This window comes from Vitis riparia, chromosome 14 (genome assembly GCF_004353265.1).
Source record: "Vitis riparia cultivar Riparia Gloire de Montpellier isolate 1030 chromosome 14, EGFV_Vit.rip_1.0, whole genome shotgun sequence".
NCBI classification, from domain to species: Eukaryota; Viridiplantae; Streptophyta; class Magnoliopsida; order Vitales; family Vitaceae; genus Vitis; species Vitis riparia.
The window spans coordinates 17,145,586-17,169,447 of record NC_048444.1 but is presented as its reverse complement, the minus strand read 5'-3'; the positions used below and the strand labels follow the sequence as shown (position 1 = coordinate 17,169,447).

Sequence of the window (23,862 nt, the reverse complement as noted above, 5' to 3'; positions counted from 1 at the left end):
GAGTCAACTCAAATGGTACCCAATCTAAAATCAAACTAAACGGTGTAGAAGTCTGGGAACCCACTGTGTCAACCTCATTATCATCATCCAAGACAATTGGCTCTAACAATCCGTCATCCCCACTCAGCATGTGTATGCCATCATCCTCTATAAAATCTATGCGATGGATACCGCCCGAGGGTAGTAGCACTACATGCGTAGAGTGAGCCAGTAGAGGATTCGTGGTTACACTTGGCTGCCCCAAGTTAACCAAACCCTGGTCTATCAAGTCCTATATAACATGTCTCAAAGTGGTGCAATGGTCTGTGTCATGCCCTGGACTCTGATGGTAAGAACAATGTAAATCCAACTTGAAGCTAGGTGGCATGGGCTGGGATACAGGCTTAGGAGCTAACTGAGCCAACAAACCACCATCCATGAGCTTCTGGAAAGCTCGGCTCAAAGGCATACCTAGTTGGGAGAATTGTCGTGTCGGCCTCTGTACTAAAGAAATAGTAGTTTGTGGGGCTCGGGGCCAAGGGTATAAAGTAGGAGGTCTCTCTGAGACCTATGCAGAAAAAATAGGCTCTGAGGTCTGGTGTAGATATGTAGGAGTCATATGCCTTGAAAGAGCAGGCGGCCTATACTGAACATAACGTTGTAGGTAATAGGCTCCTAAATTCTGCCCGACTATCTGATAGCGTCTAGGAGGTCTCAATCGTGCTAAACTGATAGTACCCACATCTCTTGGTCTCTATCCTCCTAAGGGTTTCTTCCCTTTTGAATCAGAATGGGAAGACTCGGGCCACAATCCTCTATACCATATAAAGCCTGTACTAAAGATCCAAAATCCGTATGGGAAAATCCGATTAAGTGTCTAGCAAATCTGGGTTGTAAGCTCCTCAAAATCATACTAATCTGATCATTCTCTGAATGGAAATAAACAATTTGTGTAATCTTCTCCCTCCATCAGGAGATAAATGAAGTCACCAACTCCTCTGGTCCTTGTCTTAAGGCTTCTAGCTCTCTCCTCGAGACATCAATGACAGTGTTAAACGCAAACTGTCTCAAAAACTCTTGGGCTACATCATCCTAGGTCCTATGGCATCAATCATCTAATGAAGCAAAGCAACGTTGCATTGCACTGCACCACTCAAGGACATGGGGAAAAGCATAATCAACTGAGCCTCATCCAACCCATGGGCCCTCATCACAGTACTGTATAGCTTCAAATGGATCTTAAGGCAACCTATGTTTGTATACCTCTCAATCTCCAGCATCCTAAATAGGGTCAGTAAACTAGCCACCGATGCTCCATCAAAATCATCCCAACTGATAGCTCCATCTGAAATCCTCATTTGTCTCATCCTCTACTCGAGTCTATCCAAACGAGCGTGTGCGTCCTCTAAGGCCGAAATGGGTTCTACGACAGGAAGTGGGATAACATCAGTCTGACTATGCAAAACATACGGTGTAGGGTGTGGAATCGACTGACTGAGTGGAGGAGGTGGTGGTACTGCAGGGTCATACTATGCGCCATCCTCAGGCCAGATCTGCTAGGCCTGCTGGGCTTACTACCCATCTATCCTCTAGCTGAGGCCAGCTATAGCCTCCTGAATCGAAGCCATGGCCGCAACAAACTGGTCAACAGTAACTACCTATGAGTCTATGTCTCTTTGATTTAATCTCTGGTCTGGCTGATCTGATGCTTTGGTCAACCTATCTCTAACTCTATTCCACGAAGGCGAATCCAGATTAGGCACGAAAATACTCCTATAAACACGTAAACACTGGATGAAACGCGGTACAAGGGTAGCTCTATAGGAACCGACTAAAAGGTAACCAAGCATATAACCGAGGTATACTCAAATTGATACTCGTATCGGGTCACACCCAAAATGAGACTATGGAGAGGGTATCTGAACTCAACTGTGACCAAGGTAGCTTTGAAGGTCCACAGATGCACCCAGGAGGCATGAATCCAAATTAATACATTCATTAAAAGTCAATCGTCATTTGATTATCCAATGGCTTATTTAGATTAAAAAAAAATAAAGAAAAATTACTCTAACCACAACTTTAATTTATCAACACAATTCACATTTAGTCACTTAATTTCCTAAATATCAAATTCTAACAACACTGATCAGGTGTGGCTCAATTTGTCCACACCCACCTAAACTAAAGTATTCAAAAGAAAATCATAAGATCAAAAGAAATAAATAGACAAGAATATATGAAAATTAAATCAAAGTTAGTAAAATCAAATAACTTATCTCTAAGTGTCCAAAACTCGGTTAATGCTTAGATATCCTTGAAATTGATGGAAGTGTTTCAAATTGCCACTACATCCTCCATTATTCTTCATGAATTCCAAACATAAAATCGTCATTTCTCGCTCGAATTTTCATCCATCGAACTCTTTTATATGCAACCACCGAACTCCCATATTTCTACCATAAGAATGTTGCCACTGAACTCCCACATTTCTACCATAAGAATGTAGCCACCAAACTCCCATACTTTACCACAAGAATGCAAACACTATTTTTACATATGCAGCCATTAACTCATGCGTGCGCATCCGTAAATTCAGCCATGAAAAAAACCATATGTGCAGCCACTTTATTCTATGATTTTCCACCAAATTTCACTAAGAAATCAGGCATGAATTCTTCATTAATTCAGCCATTCGATGGCTACCACTTTCTTCCATTAATCTTCCCAAATAGTATCCACTTTAAACAACTATAAGAAATCTCCATTGCAACCACTTTAAAGCCCCATATACAGCCACACATTCGGCCATGTAACCCCCACTGTATAGCACCAAATTTCAGTCATGAAATCACCAATACAAGGCCACGTCCTTGATTTTTCATACAAAAGAAATTCAGCCATGTATTTATCATTGAATCTTACTATTTCTCCAATTTGAGTTCGACTACCAATATTCAATTACAAAGCCACGAAATTCCATTATTTTGTCCATGAAAGGTTCAGCCACAAAGTTCTCGACATGCATGGCTACCAAACTCCATTTCCATTTGAATTTTTCAACCATAAAATAGTCATTTCTCTAATTAAGTTTCAACACAATTCCGCCATAAAATCACCAAAAAAAAAAAAAAATCATTGCATCATTCCACTAAGTTCAACCATAGAATTTCCCACCCATATTATTATTATTTTTTCCACTTAAATTTCATCATAAAAGACAGCTTAATGTACAAACACATTCATCTTCAATTAAGTTGCCAAATTCATCCACTTAATTTATATATATATATATATATATATAACTAAACTAAACTAAAATGTTAAGATTCTAACTTTCAATCCACCATTAAAAATTTAAACTAAGTGAAGAAAACTGACTTTAAATCATATTAAAAAAACAAAAAACAAAACTAACAAATAAAAACTTTTAACTTTGAATCCAAGTAGAAATTGAAACTAAAATAAATAAAATAATAACAACCTTCCATTAAATTAAAAAAAGAAACTAATATAAAAAAATAACTTTTCATCAAATTAAAAAAAATGAAACTAATATAAAACAATGTAACTTTTAATCACATTATGATCAAAACTAAAATACAAAAAGAAACTAACTTTCACTCGAATTAAAAGTGGAACCTAAAACAATAAAAATGAAAATTTGAACTCACATTTTCCATGAAGAAAGATGGTTGTATGAAGACCTTCAGAATGCATGCTGTTGTGGGTCTTTTCTTGGAGAGAATAGTCCATGCGTGTCCACCTAAAAGTTGCAACCTTTCCCTGAAGTCCAGATGCGTTCCATTTGTTTATTGACACAACCCATATGGAGACTCCTTATGGAATAGCTTGTTGTAAGTGCCCCTTTTATATGCAACCAACCTTGAAAAGTCTGGTGGTGGCAGCATTTACATGGTGTGGCCCATAAAGATAAAATATGTGGTGCAACTTGGCTTTCTCTTTGAACGCCTTTTGGCTTGCTTCTTCTCCGTCATCAGAATTTTTTACAAACAAAAAAATTTCAGAAGATCGAAATCAAGGGGATCAAATGTTGGGCAGCTTGACGGTGATCAGATGAAGACACTGACTAGTCTAATCGTTCCTCTCCTAAACGCTGATTGTATCATTTCTCAATTCCAATCTTCTTCTCTTTTAGAAGTTGCAACATTTTTTTTAAAATAAAAAATATTTATCACCAAATTCTCATATTAGAAGTCTCCACATGCAGCCACATTGATCATGAATTTTTCCTTAAAAAATTTCAAGCCATCAAACATTCACCTATGGATTTTCCTTAAAGAAACATCCAGTAAAGCATTTTCTAGTTTGCCATATGGATTCTTTACTTTCCATTTAAAATGAAACCACTAAAAGCCACTTACAATGCCATGCATTTTATATTAACGCCCTTGAAATTTTGAAATTCCACTAGTGTGTATCTACCCGACCATTAAATTCCATTAAGCACTTGAACTTCCAAATTCCACTAATGGCAAATTCATACGCTAACACAAAACCATTGAATTCACGAATTACCATTTAAAAAAAATGTACTCATGCCTCCACTAGCAACCGTGTATGGTTGTCTTTCCAAGACAAGTCGGTGTGCTTTAATATCCTAAAATTCCACATGCACCAAGTCTCTTTGTAATTATAACTCGGTTGCAACTCTTCGAAAATTTCTCTAGTAATACATCCAGAATATCTCCATGAAATCATGCAAAAAATAGATACAAAAAATAGAAATTAGAAATCGCATAATAATATCAAAAAATAAAATAAAATCTCAAATAATTCAATAAGAGGAAAAAGAAAATAGAAATGACTTATAAAATTAGAATCATAATCTTAAGCAATTTCCCAATAAATAAACTAACAAAAAATAAGTAAATAAATGAATAAATAAATAAATATCAAGTAGGTAATTAAAATTCCAAAATAAAAATAATGCAATAGAAAATAATGAAAAACGGATATCGAACTTACACCACTAAATATCGAAAAATCATCTCATGCAGTCAATAATTGAAATCAAGACAAATACTCACATAATCTAAAAAATAAAGCTACCAAAACCAAGGCCTAACCTAAAGTCAAACAAACCTAAAGAAGTGTCCAAGTGATCTATCCTAAAAAAAAGTGTCTAAGTGACCTAGGATCAAGAAAGTGCCTAAGTGACTTAGGTGATTAGGAAAGGTGCCTAAGTGACCTAGGGTGACCAGAATAGTATCTAAGTGACCTAGGGTGTGTCTAAGTGTGCTAAGGCATGTCTGATGGGCTTAAATATGTCTAAGCAAACTATCATAAAAGTGTACCTAATATCTAGAGTGGCTCAAAGAGGTAAGTTATATGAGTAGTAATGGACTACCAGGAACTACTGTGGAGTACTGAAAGTGCACTTAATCAAGGTATGTGTTAAGAAGACAAAATGAAGGGTCGGCAGAATTATTGCGGTCAAAGATTTCATGATCAAATGTCCTTTAGATAACCTAGGGGGACACACTATCTCAAACTCATGGGATATCACTATGTCTTTATTAAGAATACTTATTGTCACCAACCTCCATGAACAATAACCCAATCCATAAGGATATATGACCACTTTAGGATCTCACCCATAAGTCAAAGTCTCTTGTTGATTTTAGTACAAATTTAATATCCTCTCACGGTTGAGAATCTATGCAGTATATGTTGCAATTGAGCCCTTAAAAGTAAGACATGATGTAACAAAGTTAGACTTAACTATCCCCTTGCTATCCTTTTGGTATATTGACATTGATTTGAACATTCGGTTCATGTTTCTTAATTTTTTCATGACTTTGGGTGCATTAGGAGTTGCATAGAAGATACAAGTCATGGGTTCCTTGTAAGTATATAAGTTCTCCACAATTAATTCATGGATTTAGGCAATCCAGTAGATATTGTAGTGTACCACCTCCTAATTGAAGGAATGACTTGTCTTGGCCATCAAGATGGTTTTCCCATGGTGAGTGCACTAATGTATGTGATGCACACCGGACAAGAGCTACAGTGAATCATGATGCAAGACTATCAATTGTCATGATTCACCAAGCTACTATACTGCATGGACTCTCAACATTGAGAGGATATTTAACTTGTGTTAAAATTAACAAGAGACTTTGACTTATGGATAAGATCCTAGAGTGGTCATATATCCCTATAGATTGGGTTATTATTGATGGAGGCTAGTGGCAACAGACATTCTCAAAATAGGCACCATGATATCTTATAGGATTGAGACAGTGTGTCTTCTTGGGTAATCCAAAAGACATGTGATCATAAAGAAATTTAACATTTACCCCTTGGAGGTAGAGTATGTTAATTGATCACATAATAGGTGAGATCTATTACTCAAGGATTTGAGAGGTAATCTTGATAGGTAATAACACTACCTTGTAAGATTATGAACATCAATTCATGGGAAGTCTTCATATAGTGGATGGTAGGTCATATATCTAAACATTTGGTGTCTCATTGTAATATAAATAGAGTACTGGAGTGTAGTTGACTCTCTATAGTGGGATGTTGAGGGAGCCAATACTCCTATGGGCCTCAATGGTCCCTACTCTAAGCTCATATTCCTTGATGACACAGTTTATGAGGGTTGGATGGGTTTTTAATTCACTTTTGTGCATAAGAGCATTTTGGTAATTACATAAAGTTACATAAGGATAAGTGAGTGGTATGTCTAAACTAAGCTAATTGATTAATTAGGGTCTTGTATGGTTAATTAATCAATTAGCAACCTTTTTGGGCTAGATTAAGTGACCCAAGCCCATGGTGGGCTTAAGTAAATAGAAAGCCTATAAATACCCCTTTAGGGATTAGGGTTTATAGGTCTTGTCATTCTCCATTTTCGGTCCAGAGAGAAAACCTTGACCTCCACCCTTGAGATATCCACCATCTCAATGCTTAAACACAAGGAAGAGTCATTGGGAGGAAGATCTTGGGTGTACGAGAAACGCACTAGAATCACATAGGTCGCATGCACGAGAACCGCACGGGATGCACACAAGCTACGTCCATGAGAATTGTACAAGATGTGCACAGGCCACATGCACGGGAATCGCATAGGGCACACACATGGGTAGCAGCATGATGAGAGATTCTCCAATTTTTGTAAGTATGTTCTTCACCATAAGAAATTGATCTGGGAACATCCAGATCTAGACATAAGCACTTTTTCTCTATATCTTTATTTTATAATGGTTTTTGAAACCATTATTTTTTGTTGTGTTAGATCTAGAGAGTCCTAAATATAGATCCATGCACCCTATGAGATCCAGGGCATGGGAAAGGAGTAATCCAAGGTTCCTAAGAGTATAGTAGTTTGGTGAATCATGACAACTACTAGCCTTACGTAATGATTCATTGTAGGTCATATCAAATGTGCATCACATACACTAGTGTACTCACCATGGGAAACCCATCTCAACGGCTAAGACAAGTCATTCCTCCAATTAGGAGGTAGTCCTATACAATCTTTACTAGAATGCTTAAATCCATGAATTGGTTATGGACAACTTATCTACTTACAAGAAACCCATGACTTGTATCTTTTATGCAACTCCTAATGCACCGAAATCATGTACAATGTAAGAGATATGAACTTAATGCTCAAATCAATGTCAATGCATAAAAGGGATAGCAAGGGGTTAGTCAAGTTTGACTTTATTACATCATATCTTGTTTTTAAGGACTTAATCCCAATATTTACAACCCAAATTGAAAAGAAAATAAAAATAAAAAGTCAAAATAGGCTTCAAAAGTATTTTCTATGAAAAACCAATTTGGCAAATAGAGAAACATTTTTGTGGCTCTCAAATTTATTTCAAAATTAATCAAAAATGTTTTCAAAAATCATTAAAAAAATAGGGGAAAACGAAAATCCCTTACAAAATTTTCAAAATCAAGCAAGGACTCATTTCATGAATCATCAATGAGCTTGAAAAGGGGTAAAAGTACCCAAAATAGTGCAAAATGGAACAAAACTAAATCTTAAAACCACTGTACAACAAGATGAATCAATTAAATCAATTCTTAAGCAATCACAGTGAATCAAGAGAAGGATTGAAGAAAAATAAGCATAGATCATAAATAAAATAACCAACAATCCCATGTATAGCCTCTAATATCTACACCCAAAAGCAAATAATTTGAAGAATCAGTAGAAGAACAAAAAAAAAAAACTATAAATAGGTAACAAAAATGAAGCTAAAGAGTACTAAAAAATTAATACCCTCACAAGCAAGGTTACTTAGCTTCTAGCAAGTTTTTCTTTTTCTCTAAGTTAAAGTAAATCTTTAAACCCTAAAGTTTCCTCCTCTAGAAATTTTAGCATAGTCTCCCCTTTCAAGAACCATAAAAAAATCCTCTCAAAACAAGCTCCTAAGGTTTCCTTTAATGGAGGAAGAGAGGGTGGGGATTTAGACACTTGTCATAATCTTTTCTAAAGCTCAAAACTACCAAAAACCCACTTAAACAAAAACTAAACCTATGGGCCAAACCAACGTTAAAGATTACCAAAACACTCTTGGGAATGTTAGGAAACTAACAAAAAAGAAAAATGACACTTGAATCAAATTTGAAATGAGAGAGAAAACTTAAAAACATAACTGTTAGTAAAATTAGGCTAATCCAACCTATGGTAATCACCTTAGAGAATGGGGGGGGGGGTGTGAATAGGGTGATGGTCTCTTTTTGCAAATTTAAACAAGTGAATGCAAGAGATAATTATATGCAAGTATATAATAAGCAATATATAGACAATTGCATATAAATTAAATAATAGGGAAGAGAGAATGCAAACATAAGAGTTTATAGTGGTTCGGCGCAACTCGACCTACATCCACTCTCCTCTAACTTCAATCCCGAGCTTGAGGTTCCACTAATTCAAGGCTTCCAAACTAAGCCTTCAAGCAATACAATTGGATTATGGTTTCAATTCACCCTCTTGGACTTTTGGCTCCAAGTACCCTTTACACTTCTCAAGAGATATCCCACTCTTGAACAACCCTTCAAGTGATACCCCACACTTGAGAAACTTCATCTCAAAGGTTTACAAATAAAAGATTTCACAAAAATCCTAGCACAAGAACTTTAAGCTCAAATGATACAAGAAAACTAGGATTGAAAGGTGCACTAAGGATATGCAAGTTGTAGAACAATGGTGCACTCAAAAACACTCTTCCAAGGCTCAAATATAATCAAGAAAGGTTTGGGAAGGTTAAGCTTTTTAAAACAATGAAGATTGGAGCCTTTTTATAGAAGAGAAAAGCCAAACTAGCTGTTTGGGGTTCGACCGGTCGAGCTAAGGGTCGACTGGTTGACTAGCCGTTAGCATTAAATGCTTGGCAGGTGACCGTTGGGCCTCAACCGGACCTCGACCGGACCTTAACCGGTTGAGGTTCAACCTTGACCAGGAAGAGAAGGCCACTAGAAGATAGAGAAACTTTTTGGCCTCCCTCAACCGGTCCTCGACCGGACGAGCACAACCGATCGACCGGTTGAACCGGTTGAGCCATTTTTTGGCTCAACACCCAACATTTTTCAACTTAAAACCTTTTAACACAAGTTTGAAAGTCATTTAACACAAGGTTTTAGTTGAAAACATGAAATCATCCAATTCTTAAGATATTTAAACAATATTACTCTTGAATTATTTTGGTGCATAAATAAAGAATGAAATGCATGAAAGTCCTAGTGCACCAACAACCTTACAAAGAGATCTTATGAAGCTTTGGTCTTGAAAAACTCTTCTCTTTGAGGTGGTCTTCTTCTTCATGATTTCTCATTGACTTGATTTGTCTTTGTGATTGCCACTTTGGAAATCGTCTTGCCTAATCACACTTGAAATATGATCATTAGTTCTAAACCTTGTTTTGTTATTATCAAAATCAAGATTAACTAAACCTTGGTTTCACAATAACGAATTGATCGAGATAACCAATTCAACCAATTGCAACCAATCAACTGGTTGGTTCGATTGGTTCAACTAGCTGTTTTGACTGGTTGAACCAACTGAGTCAGTTTCCCATGTCCGATTTGACCTTAAAAAGGTCTCAATTCACTAAAAAGAGCCTGATCGAGCTCTAAACATGTTGAAACTTTAGGATAACCTAGGTTGCCACTAAAATCACACTATAGATAAAAAAAAAAAAAAATCCCTCAAAAAAGTTTCCAAAAGTGGCCCAAGAGTCAATGTCAAGTTGAATAACAAGCAAACCACTAAGAAGCATGATAAACGATTAAGTAGAAAGGGATCTTACACACATACTATGTGAAAAAGCAAGGCAAGAATGACCAAGCATGATGAATAATATGTGTTATGAGGATAAAATAGAGGGTCCACACCTAATCTTACTTTCTGACCTCATTCTGACTCTCTACCATAACCATATTTTTCCTTCTTAATTTCCCTCATCTCTCTCAACCCCATGAAAACCCCACAATTGCCTTCCTCATTGTGTCACACCTTTACCACCAGTCACCATCGCGGACAAAACTGTTGTCGGCAATGTCGTCCGTTTTGGCACACCCTCTTTTCTCTCCTTTTTACTTGCTCACTATCTCTCTCTCTTTCTCGACTCTCGTAGGATCACCCAGCCATAGTGTCTCCAACAACCTTACCTTGTCATTGGTCTCGCCTCACCATCATCCTTTGATGGGCTCACCACCCAAGCCCGCACACCTCTTTCTCACCACTTATCCTTCTCGTTCTCTCACTCTCACTCTCTTTCTTAATTTCTTCACTCCATTAATGAACCTTACAACCACCTCACGCATTTTTTTGCTGCTCCAACACGAACACTGCCACACACGTGCCTCCACATTCTTCACGTGACATTGGTTTGTACTTGGGTTCTTCAAACAGTGGTCAGGTTTTTATTTCTAATTTGCACAATGTTGGTTTTTGGGTTTAGGCTTGTTTGTGGGCTTTGACTTGGTTTTATTATTTTGAGATTGAGCTTCATATTAACTATATTAGGCTTGCATAGTTATTTATTTGGGTTATTGATTGTTTAAGACTTGGGGGGCCCATTTGCCGTGGATGTTTGCTTTAGACCTTGAATGTTAATTGCATAATGGGGCTTCAGTTCATCTTATTGGCCATGGACTTTTACTTCTATTTATTTATTTCTTTTTTATGGTTTCAATAGCAAGTGGGGAGTAGTTAGAGACACAGCATGAGCAGGAGTAGGAGTTGAGGGGAACTTGATTTTTTGGATTAAAAAGAAAATTGAAGCAAAAAAAGGGGAGAGTATGACTCCAAGAGGCTATTTTTCTTTGTATTTCTTAGACTTTTTTTTTTTGAGAGCTTGTTGAGATTGTATTAAGCTTAAGGAGGGCTGCGAGGGTTGATTCACTGCAGTTGTTGTGTACAGGGTGTATTCCTGTCCTCTTCATTTTCTTTTCTATAAATATTTCTTTTTTATTTACTAATTTTGTTGTATGTTTATTTTATATATTGATTTGTTGTATGTTTATTTGTTGTGTATGTTCTTATTAGTTTGTGTATATTTTGCATAGTTTTACATTTTGAATGGTTTTAGTTAATTTTATTCTCACCAAATAAAATTTAAAATCATTTTTAATAAACTAAAAATTATTTGTGATATATATATTAAAAAAAATGAACTTGAACTTTTTTTTTTCTCAAGAATAAATTTGAAACCCTTCCTAAAAAATTAAAACTATAAAACTTCTTTTTTAAAAAAAAAATAAATTTGGATTTTTTTTTTTACGAAGTCAAGGAAATTACTTTTTTAATAAAAATCTAAAATCTTTCTTTTAAAAATAAAGTTGAAAATCTTTATTTTATTTTAATAAAACCGAGATATGTGTATATATATATATATATATATATATATATTCATAAAGTTATAAAATATTTTATTTTAAAAAATAATAATAAATCCCATATTGAAATATCTTTTTGTAAATAAAAATTGCAAAGAAAATTTCTTTTGAATAAAAGTTAGACAAAATTCCTTTTTATATAAAATTGTAAAAATATTTTCTTGAAAAGACAAAATTCTTTTATTTGAAAAAAAACTGTCCTTTTCAAATAAAGTTGGAGTCTTGATTTTTTAAATATTTTTTTTTTTGACAAATTGACATTTTTTTTATATATGAAAGTATAAACCCTCTTTTTTAATTTACAATTTCATTTTAAATATATATATATATATTTTAAAAAAGTCAAATAAAATCCCTTTGTAAAAAATATCTTTTCCTTAAACATCTTTTTAACTTAGGTAAACTTATAACTTAATATTTATTATTCGAAGAAAATCGTAATTTGTTTTTAAATCATAGTTGGGGGAATATTTGACGCGGAATTCCAGCCCTTAACTCCCAAGTCTCCAAGCCCAAAGTTACTTCTGCAGTGTCCCCGACTGCGGCCAGCGTCGAAGATGAAGGTGGTGGCGCTTGTCAGCGGCGGCAAGGATAGCTGCTACGCCATGATGAAATGCATCCAATATGGCCACGAGGTTGTCATTTTCCTCTTCTAAATCTCTCAATTTGTCGTTTCTTTTCTATCGGTTTCTCAGTAACCAAACGGACGATGAAGTTGGAATCTTTGGTTTGTGTTAAATGCTCATAATCAAATGAGCTAATAAATGTTTTGAAATCGAAGCAACATATCCTAAATTTTCTTTTCTTCCGCTTTCTTGGCAGCCAGACAAGGATGTTATGCTGCTTGCTTTTATTGAATTTATATCGGAAAGGGATGCATAGTTTTTATATTCAATATTTTTTTTTCTTGTGTGTAAGATGGTGTTTATTTGGATTTATGTAGATTGTTGCTTTGGCTAATTTGTTGCCGGCTGATGATTCAGTGGACGAGCTGGACAGCTACATGTACCAAACTGTAAGTTTTTGTGGTACATTGTGTGTATTGATTTGAAAATAACAAATTAGACTGCAAAAAGGGATCATGCCGCTGAACAAACTAATGGAAGTTCAATTTCTAGCCGTTTCATATTGGTTGTATGTACATAGAAATAAGTAAGACAAAGTTCTTTTCACTTTTTGGAGTGGAAAGATTGTGGGTTGGGGAGAATTGATATTTTGCAATTCTAGTGTTTAGAATTGTGGTGTAAATTGAATTTTAATAGATTTACTGGAAGTTTGAGGGAAAATAGCTGTGGAGTTCTTTTGTTGGGGTTAGAGATGTAGGAGGTGGAGATATGTGTCGGGTTGCAGTGGACTCAAAGTCCTTTGTTCTTTCTGTAGAGGTGGTGGGGGGAAGTTGAGAGGCATTATTGAGGAAAGAGGAAGAAGTCTTTCGGCATGGATTAGGTTTGGGGAGTTGAGTTTGCGCTGTCTGTTGGAAGGGGTGGAATCTTTCTGTAGAGATGAAGTCTTGGTGAGGTGGTGCAATTCCTGGGAGGAGGGTGGGAGGAAGTTCAAGTTGGAGCGGCGTTCGAATGGGATAGGGAGGTTTTTATTTTGTTCAGTTATCACTAAAGAGGGAAAGAGGTTTTCGTTGATCTTCCCGGAAGGGAGGAGTCTTTCAGCAGAGAACCAAGAGATCAAGAAAAGAAGTGGTGTTGGAGATGAGGTTGAAAGGTAAGTGTCGGGGTAGGGGTGTTCTTGTGTAGCAATCATCGATGAAGCCCTCGTAGCGGAGGTGAATAGGTACCCTAACCCTTCTTCTCTCTCTTCTTCGAGGCTTTTGGATTTGGGGAGTCAGCTGCTTAGGATGTTGCTTCAAGATGGAAGTTTGGTGGAGTTTGCGGGAAGTGTTGCAAAGGATCTATTGGGAAGGGAATTAGTGGTTAGAGGTGAGGAGCCAGAAATCTTTGAGGACTTGGAGCCTGGTTGCGTTTTAGAGGAAGAGGATCTGCTTAGCCTTCCCAACAAGTTTGTAAATGTTGAATATAATGTATTTATAGTGTACAATATTTCTTTCCTTTCTTAATATAGGTTACATATATGGTAGTTAGTTTAACCTAGCCTTTTATATATATATTCCTCTATTGTAAGTTGTAAGTAGTCATGAATATGAATGAGAATTAAGGTTTTTTTGTTTTCTCTCTTTCAACATGGTATCAGAGCCAAGGGAGAAAACTTTATTCTTTCTGGTTTACCCGTGTAATTAATTCCGAGAATCAATCCAGTGACCGTGTTTCATTTTGGTCACCTTTTCCATCTCCCAAAGCTTTCCGGTCAGCCATATCGTGGTTAGAAAACCCTCATCACTGTCAACATTTTTTCGGTGATATTTTCCGGCGACTTTTCTGACACCGACCACATCATTAGGAGCGCAAAGAGGAAATCTGCAACTTTTCTCAAAGGATCGGAGCCAAACACCCACCCACACTCCTCCCATGCGCCACTCTTCTCCGGCGGCCTGAATCCCACGTGTCGGTGCGTGGCCCACTTTACGGTGCCGAGCTTCTTCTAGTAGGCTCGTCTGGCGCTGTCTTGCACTTCTAAACCTCTGTCAGGCCTCTCCGAACCCTGCTTCTCCATTTTTTTGGCATTTCAGCCTCTGTGGGTCTTCTTTCAGCCTTCTTCGGCCTCCGACGGCAGCTCCCTTCCTTGGCCGAGACCTATGTGTGCCTTGGGAAGGCCTCTTCTTCATCCCTAGTCACTTTTCTCCTTTGTTTGGGTCCCGACATACCAGGTTCTTCTTCCACGGCTGTGATCTGACCTCCCTTTAGGGCTGTCTTCGATCCAAACGTGATTCAATCTCAGGTGAAGTGGTATGACGACCAAAAATCCCATTTTTACATCTGTCATCTCCTGGATCTCCTACTATCACATCGGAAAAATTGATTGGTAGTGAGAATTATCTATCCTGGTTAGCGTTCGTGGAACTCTGGTTTATGGGACAAGGTTATGAGGATCATCTTGTTACACCTAAGGATTCTATACCTGATGTTGACAAAGTGCAATGGAAGAAGATCGATGCACAATTATGCAGCGTATTATGGCAATTTGTTGATCCCAAAATTTTCCATCATCTTCGTGCCTATAAAACCTGCTTTAAATTTTGGACTTAGGCTAAAGGATTATACACGAATGATATTCAACGATTTTATAAGGTGGTTTATAATATTGTTCATGTGAGATAGCAGGACATGGATCTATCTACTTATATTGGCCGGATTGCGTCTCTTAAGGAGGAGTTCTTAACTTTGATGCCCTTCACTAATGGTGCTGAAGCTCAACAAATACAGACTGACAAGTTCTTTATGGTGTTAACCCTCATTGGCCTCCGTCCAAATCTTGAGTCTGTCCAAGATCAGATTTTTGCTAGTCCATCAGTACCATTATTGGATGATGTGTTTGCTCGTCTCTTACACCTCTCCTCTACTCAGACTTTGTCGATTGATGACCCTTCAGATTCATTTGTGTTAGCCTTTCAGACTAACTCTCGAGGAGGACGTAGTGGCAATCGGGGTCGAGGACAACGTCCTTAGTGCACCTATTGTAATAAGCTTGGTCACACTTGAGATCGTTGCTATCAGTTACATGGACGGCCTCCTCGCATTGCCCACATTGCTCAATCATCTGATCCTTTGCTATCTCGACCTGACTCCGCTGGGAGCTCCACATCTCAGAGTATCACCCTTACTGGTAGTGATTATGAAGCCATCTTTGATATCAAGCAGCCATATCAGCTTCTGTTGCTTCTGTTGCCCAGACTGGTAATGTCTCTGTCTGCTTTACTCAGTCTCCTTCTCTTGGCCCGTGGATTCTAGATTCTGGAGCATTTGATCATATCTCTGGTAATAAACACCTTTTCTCCTCTATTACTACTACTTCTGTCTTACCTACTATTACTTTAGCTAATGGTTCTCAAACTATGGCTAAAGGTATTGGTTTGGCTCATCCTCTCCCTTCCCTACCTCTCCATTCTGTCCTTTATGCCCCTGAGTGTCCTTTTAATCTTATTTTCATCAGCAAAATAACTCGCACTCTTAACTGTTTTATCACTTTTTCTGATAAATCCGTGATCTTGCAGGACCGGAGTACGGGGAAGACGATTGACATAGGGCGTGAGTTTCAAAGCCTCTATCACCTTCATCTCTTGTAGCTTGCATTTCCACCGATGCTCCTCTTCTCATTCACAGTCGTCTGGGTCATCCTAGTCTCTCCAAGTTCCAGAAGATGGTCCCTTGTTTTTCCACTTTGTCGTCACTTGCGTGTGAGTCATGTCAGCTTGGGAAACATACTCGTGTCTCGTTCCCAAAGCGTTTGAATAATCGGGCAAAGTCTCATTTTGAACTTGTCCACACTGATGTTTGGGGTCCGTGTCGGACCGCGTCTACTTTAGGATTTCAGTATTTTGTCACTTTCATTGATGACTATTCAAGATGTACTTGGTTATTTTTAATGAAAAATCAAGTTGAGTTATTCTCCATTTTCCAGAAATTTTATGCTGAAATCCAAACACAATTCAAAGTTTCTATTCGAGTGTTACGCAGTGACAATGCTCGGGAATATTTTTCTACACCCTTTACTTCTTTTATGTCCCAACATGGGATCCTCCATCAGTCATCTTGTGCTCATACTCCTCAATAAAATGGGGTTGTTGAACGTAAAAATCGACATCTTGTTGAGACAGCTCGTACCCTCCTTCTCCATAGTCATGTTCCTTTTCGTTTTTGGGGGGATGCTGTTCTTACAGCCTGTTACTTGATTAATCGTATGTCCTCATCTAAATTACATGACCAAATCCTTCATTCCCTCATTTTTCCTACCCAACCTCTTTATTTCCTTCCTCCTCGTGTCTTTGGCTGTACTTGTTTTGTTCATACTCTCACACCTGGACAGGACAAGCTCTCCGTTAAGGCTACGAAATGCATCTTCTTGGGATACCCTCGACTTCAGAAGGGCTATCGTTGTTATTCCCCTGATACTCATCGTTATTTTCTCTCCGCTGATGTCACCTTCTTTGAGGACTCTCCATTCTTCTCATCCTCTGAATCTCTTCCCATTTCTGAAGTATTGTCACTTCCCTATATATCCCCCCCTTCAGATGCGCTCTCTCGTCCTCTTCAGGTTTATCATCGTCGACATCGTGCTGTTGCTCCTCCTCTCTCTTCCGCTGAGGTACTTGATAACTCACCTCCTGGCCCTGTCATCTACTGACCATTTGCCTATTGCTCTTCGGAAAGGTAATCGATCTACTTGTAATCCTCATCCTATTTATAATTTTTTGAGCTACCATCGATTATCTTCATCCTATTCTGCCTTTGTCTCTACTTTATCCTCTGTTTCTCTTCCTAAGAGCACTAGTGAGACACTTTCTCATCCTGGGTGGCGATATGCAATGGTTGATGAAATGGTTGCTCTGCACTCCAATGGCACATGAGATCTTGTTTCTTTACCTCCTGGTAAATCTATAGGTGGATGCTGTTGGTTCTGATGGTCAGGTTGATCGCCTTAAGGTACACTTGGTTGCTAAAGGTTATATTCAGAATTATGGTTGTGACTATGGTGAGACCTTCTCTCCTGTTGCCAAGATTGCTTCTGTTTGCTTATTTCTCTCCATGGCAGCTATGTGTCATTGACCTCTTTATTAGTTGGATATTAAGAATGTTTTCCTTTATGGTGAACTTCTCGAGGAAGTGTATATGGAGCAACCACCTAGTTTTGTTGCTCAGGGGGAGTTTGGTTTAGTGTGCAAGTTACGCCGCTCTCTATATGGCTTGAAACAGTCTCCTCGAGCATGGTTTGGGCGTTTTAATTCAGTTGTTCAAGAGTTTGGAATGCTTCAGAGTGAAGCAGATCATTCAGTTTTCTATCATCATAACTCTTCGAGCCAGTGCATCTATTTGGTAGTTTATGTGGATGACATTGTCATTACAAGCAGTGATCAGGAGGGTATCCAAAGACTAAAGCAACACCTTTTCAACCACTTTCAAACCAAAGACTTGGGCAAAATCAAGTACTTTCTGGGACTTGAAATAGTTCAATCCAATTCAGGTGTGGTTATGTCACAAAGGAAGTATGCCTTAGACATCTTGGAAGAAACAGGTATGTTAGAATGTAAACCTGTTGACACTCCTATGGATCCAAATGTCAAACTTGTACCGGGACAGGGGGAGTCTCTAAGAGATTCTGGGAGATATCGACGACTTGTAGGCAAATTGAACTACCTCACCATCACTCGGCCAGACATCTCTTTTCCTGTGAGTGTGGTTAGTCAATTTCTACAGTCACCATGTGACAACCATTGGGATGCTGTGATCTGCATTCTTCGATATATTAAAGGAACACCAGGCCAAGGTATGTTGTATGAAGACAGGGGCCATACCCAAATTGTTGGTTACACAGATGCAGACTGGGCTGGTTCACCCTCAGATAGGCGTTCCACCTCAGGGTATTGTGTTTTTATTGGAGGTAACTTAATATCCTGGAAGAGTAAGAAACAAGATGTAGTGGCCAGATCAAGTGCCGAAGCTGAGTATCGAGCTATGGCTTTGGCAACATGTGAACTCATATGGTTGAGGCAACTCCTTCAGGAATTGAGATTTGGAAAAGATGAACAGATAAAGCTAGTCTGTGACAATCAGGCCGCATTACATTTTGCATCCAATCCAGTCTTTCATGAAAGGACCAAGCATATTGAAGTTGACTGTCACTTTATTAGAGAGAAGATTGCATCAGGGTGTGTTGCTACAAGTTTTGTTAATTCAAATGATCAACTAGCAGACATTTTCACTAAATCTCTCAGAGGTCCTAGGATTAAATACATTTGTAACAAGCTTGGTGCATATGACATATATGCTCCAACTTGAGGGGGAGTGTTGAATATAATGTATTTATAGTGTACAATATTTCTTTCCTTTCTTAATATAGGTCACATATATGGTAGTTCGTTTAACCTAACCTTGTATATATATATTCCTCTATTGTAAGTTGTAAGTAGTCATGAATATGAATGAGAATTAAGGTTTTCTCTCTCTCTCTCTCTTTCAACAGTAAACTTTAGCAGCTACTTGGGGATGCTAGTTGTGGGGTTCAAGGAGATGGGGTCCCTTTTGAAAAAATTAGAGGCAAGGAAAGGGCGAGGGGTTAAGGGGTTTAGATAGCAAGAGGAGTCATAGTTCGGTTTCCCGTTTTGAGAGGGAATTTCGTAAATTAGAGGGCTCAGTTAACTACAACAATTCTCTGCGTACTATCAGGGGAAAGGGGAGGAACACAAGGGTTTCAACATTTGTCTTGTGAGGTTGTCGGTTTGTTTTTCTTCTGTTAGGGGTTTTGGGATAGGGTTGGGTTAGCCTCGTAGAAGGGTGGTAGGTTTTCTTTTGCTTTTTTCTTCTCCTACTTGCTTTGTGGCCTAATTTGTATACTCGGTACTTTGTTGCGCCATTTTGCAAGCGCTTCTAATATATTCTCCTTATTTACTTATCAAAAATAGAAATAAGTAATTTGTATTTGATATCAATCAGAATATTGTGATTGTGTGCACTCTTGTGTAAACCAGTGCTTGATTTATGAAGAAAAACACAGTTAATATTCAGTGTATTAGGGTGTTCCTTTTCATTGTGATTTTATTTATTTATTTATTATTTGGTTGGTTTTGGTTAGGTTGGGAATTGTTTGAAAATGACTGAACACTCAACCTTTTGTGTGTGGGGATGCAATTGTTTCAAACCAGTTCATAATTTTTAACGGAAATCGCCGTTAAGATGAAGTGCATGTGGGCATTTCTTTCATTGTGATTTGTTGATTATTTGGTTGGTTTTTGTTAGGTTGGGCACCAAATTGTTGTCAGCTATGCGAAATGCATGGGAGTGCCATTGTTCCGAAGGAGAATACAAGGATCCACAAGGTGAGCTCTTTAATTGGGATATATTTTTTAATTTTTAATATTTATTTATTTTTTATGTAAAACCAAATGTCTTATTTTTGGGAAGCTACTGATGCAATTTCATCTCAATATCAACTAGAAAGTTAATGTCCTTGTAGTGTCAGATTATTACATTTGTTCATTTGTGATATTTGTTTATTATAATAGATATGGGTGATTGCCATATATTTTTAAAAAGACACTGATTTTCAGAAAGGACTGCTTGTGTTTAATTTGATTTGACAATCAACCTGCACAGAAACATAAATGATTCACCTTTACAAATTTGTGAGGTTTTCCCCTTTCATTTTCATTGGAAACCCGTCAAGGGGTTTAATTTGCTTTCAATGAATCACAATGATAACCAATCCAAATAAGAACCCAAATTAGTACAGTTGTAACATACAACTTTATAATCTTTTCACATTACTTTCTACTAGTGCAGAATGTCAAAGTATGATGGTGTAGGTTTAACCTAAGTAATCGGAATAAGCCTTCAAGTAATTAGAGGTTTGCCTTAGAAAAGGAATCTCCATGGAAACAGGTCATCATTAGGAAGCTTACAAAAGAAATAAGTGGTTAATTTCACGAGGGATTGGTTTAGGGTAGGGTTGTGGAAGGTCATAAGAAGAGGGTTGGATGGCTTTCAAAGTAGAACTTGCTTTTTAGTGGATAATGGCAAGAGAGTGAAGTTTTGGAAGGATGTTTTGCTGTGGTGATTCAATTTTGACTATAAACTTTCCATCCCCTCTTGGTATTGCCTCTATTAAGGATGCTTGGGTTGTGGGCATGTGGGAGGATGTGGGTATTGGAGGGCATTGGAGATAGTGTTGTCAAAGGTGATCACTTGGTTCATCTAGGGCATTAGGCAAGGTGAGAAAAATAAAAATTGCCTCTTGAAGACCCAAGTGAGGTGACTTCAAAGAGGAAACACTTAAGCATCCACCTTAGGATAGAGTTTAAGGTGTAACAATGATTGCCTTCTTTCATAAGGCTGGAAATTTAGGAAAAAAAAAAGAAGTAAAATATTAAAAATAAAATTTAGAAAGCTGAGGTATGGAGAATTTGAAAGGTTGAAAAACAAAGCCTTGATAAAAGAAAAACAAAAATGAATAGGAAGATTTAATCTTAAGAAAAAGACGAGGTAGAGGGACGAAGAAAAGAGAGTTTTTGACAATTACCTTTGGGCAAGAAGTAAAGGAGGTGGAGAGAAGAAGATTTCAGTAGTAGTGTGGTTAACTTTGGTCGCATGGTTAACTTTGGTAGCGTGCATTTTGGCAAGCTTTTCTCCTCTTTCTCTGTTACTCTCTTACGCTTTTTCTTTTTCTTTTCTTCATAGTTTGAATCCAACTTTTTTTTAAAAAAAATTTATTCTTTGCTTGTGTTGTGACTACTGTTATTGGTGCCCTTTTTTATTTTTATTTTATTCTCTGTTTGTGTAGTTACTGACACACTGCAAAGTACTCCCCCTTAACTTATCTGTGACCCATCCATTCAATGGGTCCCACCACTGCCCCCTACTTCTTTCACTTGTTTCTCATCTAAAGTTTATCTGACATCAATAAAAAATTGAATTTTTATTATTGATAAGGGTCATATACAATTTGTTTAACATACCACTATGCTTATGCTATCTTGCATGCCCCACTTAGCCCCTCATAGTTGAAAAAAAAAAACCAAGATAGTATTCACATCCTCTCTCATAGTTGAAAAAAAAAAAAACCAATATAGTATTCACATCCTCTCCCATCTAGTATCTCCAATTCTCCACTAGACCGTGGGTCCCATGGTCCTCTTTCCTAATTTCAAGTGCGGTAGGTATCATTTAGCAATAGTCCTCTCCTTGTTGACCTTATTTGTATACATTTTTTTTATTTTAACTTCTTTTATTCGTACTCAAACTCTCAAAAGTTTTTTTTTTTTATATTTTTTTTTTAAAACTTTTTTTACATTCTTGCTTTGTCTCCCTTATATTTTAATTATTTCTTTTTCTTCTTTAATTAAATTTTAGATTTTGTGAATGACATCAAAAGGTGGCACCTTATCAAAGGGTTTAAACAAAGAAGATTCGGCTTAGAAATATAATTATTTAAAAGACCTTAGGGATACGAAGTTAGTAACATAATTATTTTGTGGGAACAAGACAAAAGGTGGAATCTTTAGAGTAAAGCAACATGAAATAGGGACATGTTGTAAGGTGTTTAAAATGTTTGGAGGAAGTAAGAGAAGAGCTTAAGAAGTACATGACTAATAAAAAGAATAAAAAGATAACTATAGTTCTTTTCCTGAATTTTGAGACTTAGAAAACTTTGTTGATATTAATGAAGAAAAGGAACTTGAAGAAGTCAATTTGAGTGGAAAAAAAGTGATTGGTAATAGAAGAAGTGAAGTGGGAAGTAATAAGAAGATGGAGTCAACAACATAATGCCTTATTGATGCTTTTGTGTCTCAAAATCCAAAAAAAGCAGTTTGACTTTGGAAAGAGGGAAAAATGAAGCAAAGTTCTATAGATGATGTATTTGATAAAAAGGAAAGGGAAAGTGTATGCTAGTACATTGGCTGATTCTTCTATCTAGCAAGGATATCATTTAATTGTGCAAATTTGTATAGTTTTAAATGGATGTTTGAAGCTTTCGGGCTATATGGCCCAAATATGAAATCTCCTAGTTATCATGAATTAAGAGTTCTGATTCTTTAGAAAGAAGTGGAGTACATAAAAAATTTATTAAAAAATCATAATGTTGCATGGATGAAGTATGGAGTTTCTATCGTCTGATGGACAGATAGATAGAAGAAATCGAACTTTGATGATTTTTTTTGGTAAATTGCCCAGTTGGAACAATGTTTATCGAGTCCATTTATGCTAGTTCATTCATGAAAACTGGGGAAAAGACATTTGAATTTCTAGACAAGTTTATGGAGCGCATTGGGGAAGTAATAACTGACAATGAATCTATCTATTAGTAGGTAAGATTTCATTTGATAAAGTTCTTTAGGTTTATTTGTGTCATTTAAATTGAAACATTATGTTGTGACACTATTTGCCTTTTGGGCACACTTTTTTCTTATTCAATACTATCTTGTTTTTACCCATCAAAAAAAGAAAAAAAAATGATATTATTTATCATTTTTATTTATTATCATAGTTAACTCAAAACGTATTGTGTATCGTTTTTCTATTTTTTCGTATCATGTATTGTAAGTTTTTTATATAGTAAAAAATAAATAGAAAAATATGTATATGTGTGAATATCTGGTGAAAGTATGAAGTATAAAGTATTATATATCCAATTTTATGGAAGATAGTAGGATCTATTTTTATCCTATTATATGAAAACATTGAATGTTAATGTTTTAACAAGTTCAAATTAACAAAATATAACTTTAATATATAGATTCATCACATAATCCAGAAAATAGACTTCTTCAATTTTTAGCTATGATTTTTAGTTCCAAATTCTAACTAGGTATATGCATTTATTGTGTTGCTATTAATATATATATGCGTGTGTGTGTGTTTGTTCGTTCATATGTGTTCGTTCATATGTGTTATCTTCAAAGTTCCAACTTTTCAGGTTTATCGTCATTTCTTTTCCACCAAAAAAGAAATAAAAAAAAAACTAATTGATCAAGTAAAAATTTTTCTTCAATGATCACCATCATTTTCATTGTTAACATTCAAACTAGTTAAATGAAAATTCTCCATTATTTATTGTAAAAATAAACTTACTTGACTTCTAATATAACATTTGAAAATATGAATGCAACTTTTCATATAAGATTATTTTACTTATTTCTCCTTTTTATGATTAATTTTTAATCTTTTAGTATATGTTAAATAGTTAATATAATAAATTCTTTTAATAAAAAAAGAATTAATTTAATTTTTTTCAAAAAATTATGGAAAATAGTTGAAGATGTATGTATCTTTGTATCGTAATATCATGTATCATACATGTATTGTAAGATGCACTTTAAAATAAGATACAAATTATGATACATATTGATTTTCATAAAAAATGTATCATATTGTTGTATTGTATTGT

General features: G+C 36.4%; 1 protein-coding gene across 1 annotated transcript in view; it reads left to right on the top strand.

The window, feature by feature from the left end:
• The first annotated feature begins 12,341 nt into the window (after positions 1–12,341).
• LOC117930727 (diphthine--ammonia ligase) overlaps positions 12,342–23,862 on the top strand; it is a 44,585-nt gene continuing 33,064 nt past the window's right edge. The window contains exons 1-3 of the mRNA XM_034851389.1: positions 12,342–12,494; positions 12,803–12,874; positions 19,719–19,798. Of these exons, the coding sequence (XP_034707280.1) occupies positions 12,417–12,494; positions 12,803–12,874; positions 19,719–19,798 (230 nt within the window). The 5' untranslated portion in view covers positions 12,342–12,416. The remainder of the gene's footprint in view (positions 12,495–12,802; positions 12,875–19,718; positions 19,799–23,862) is intronic.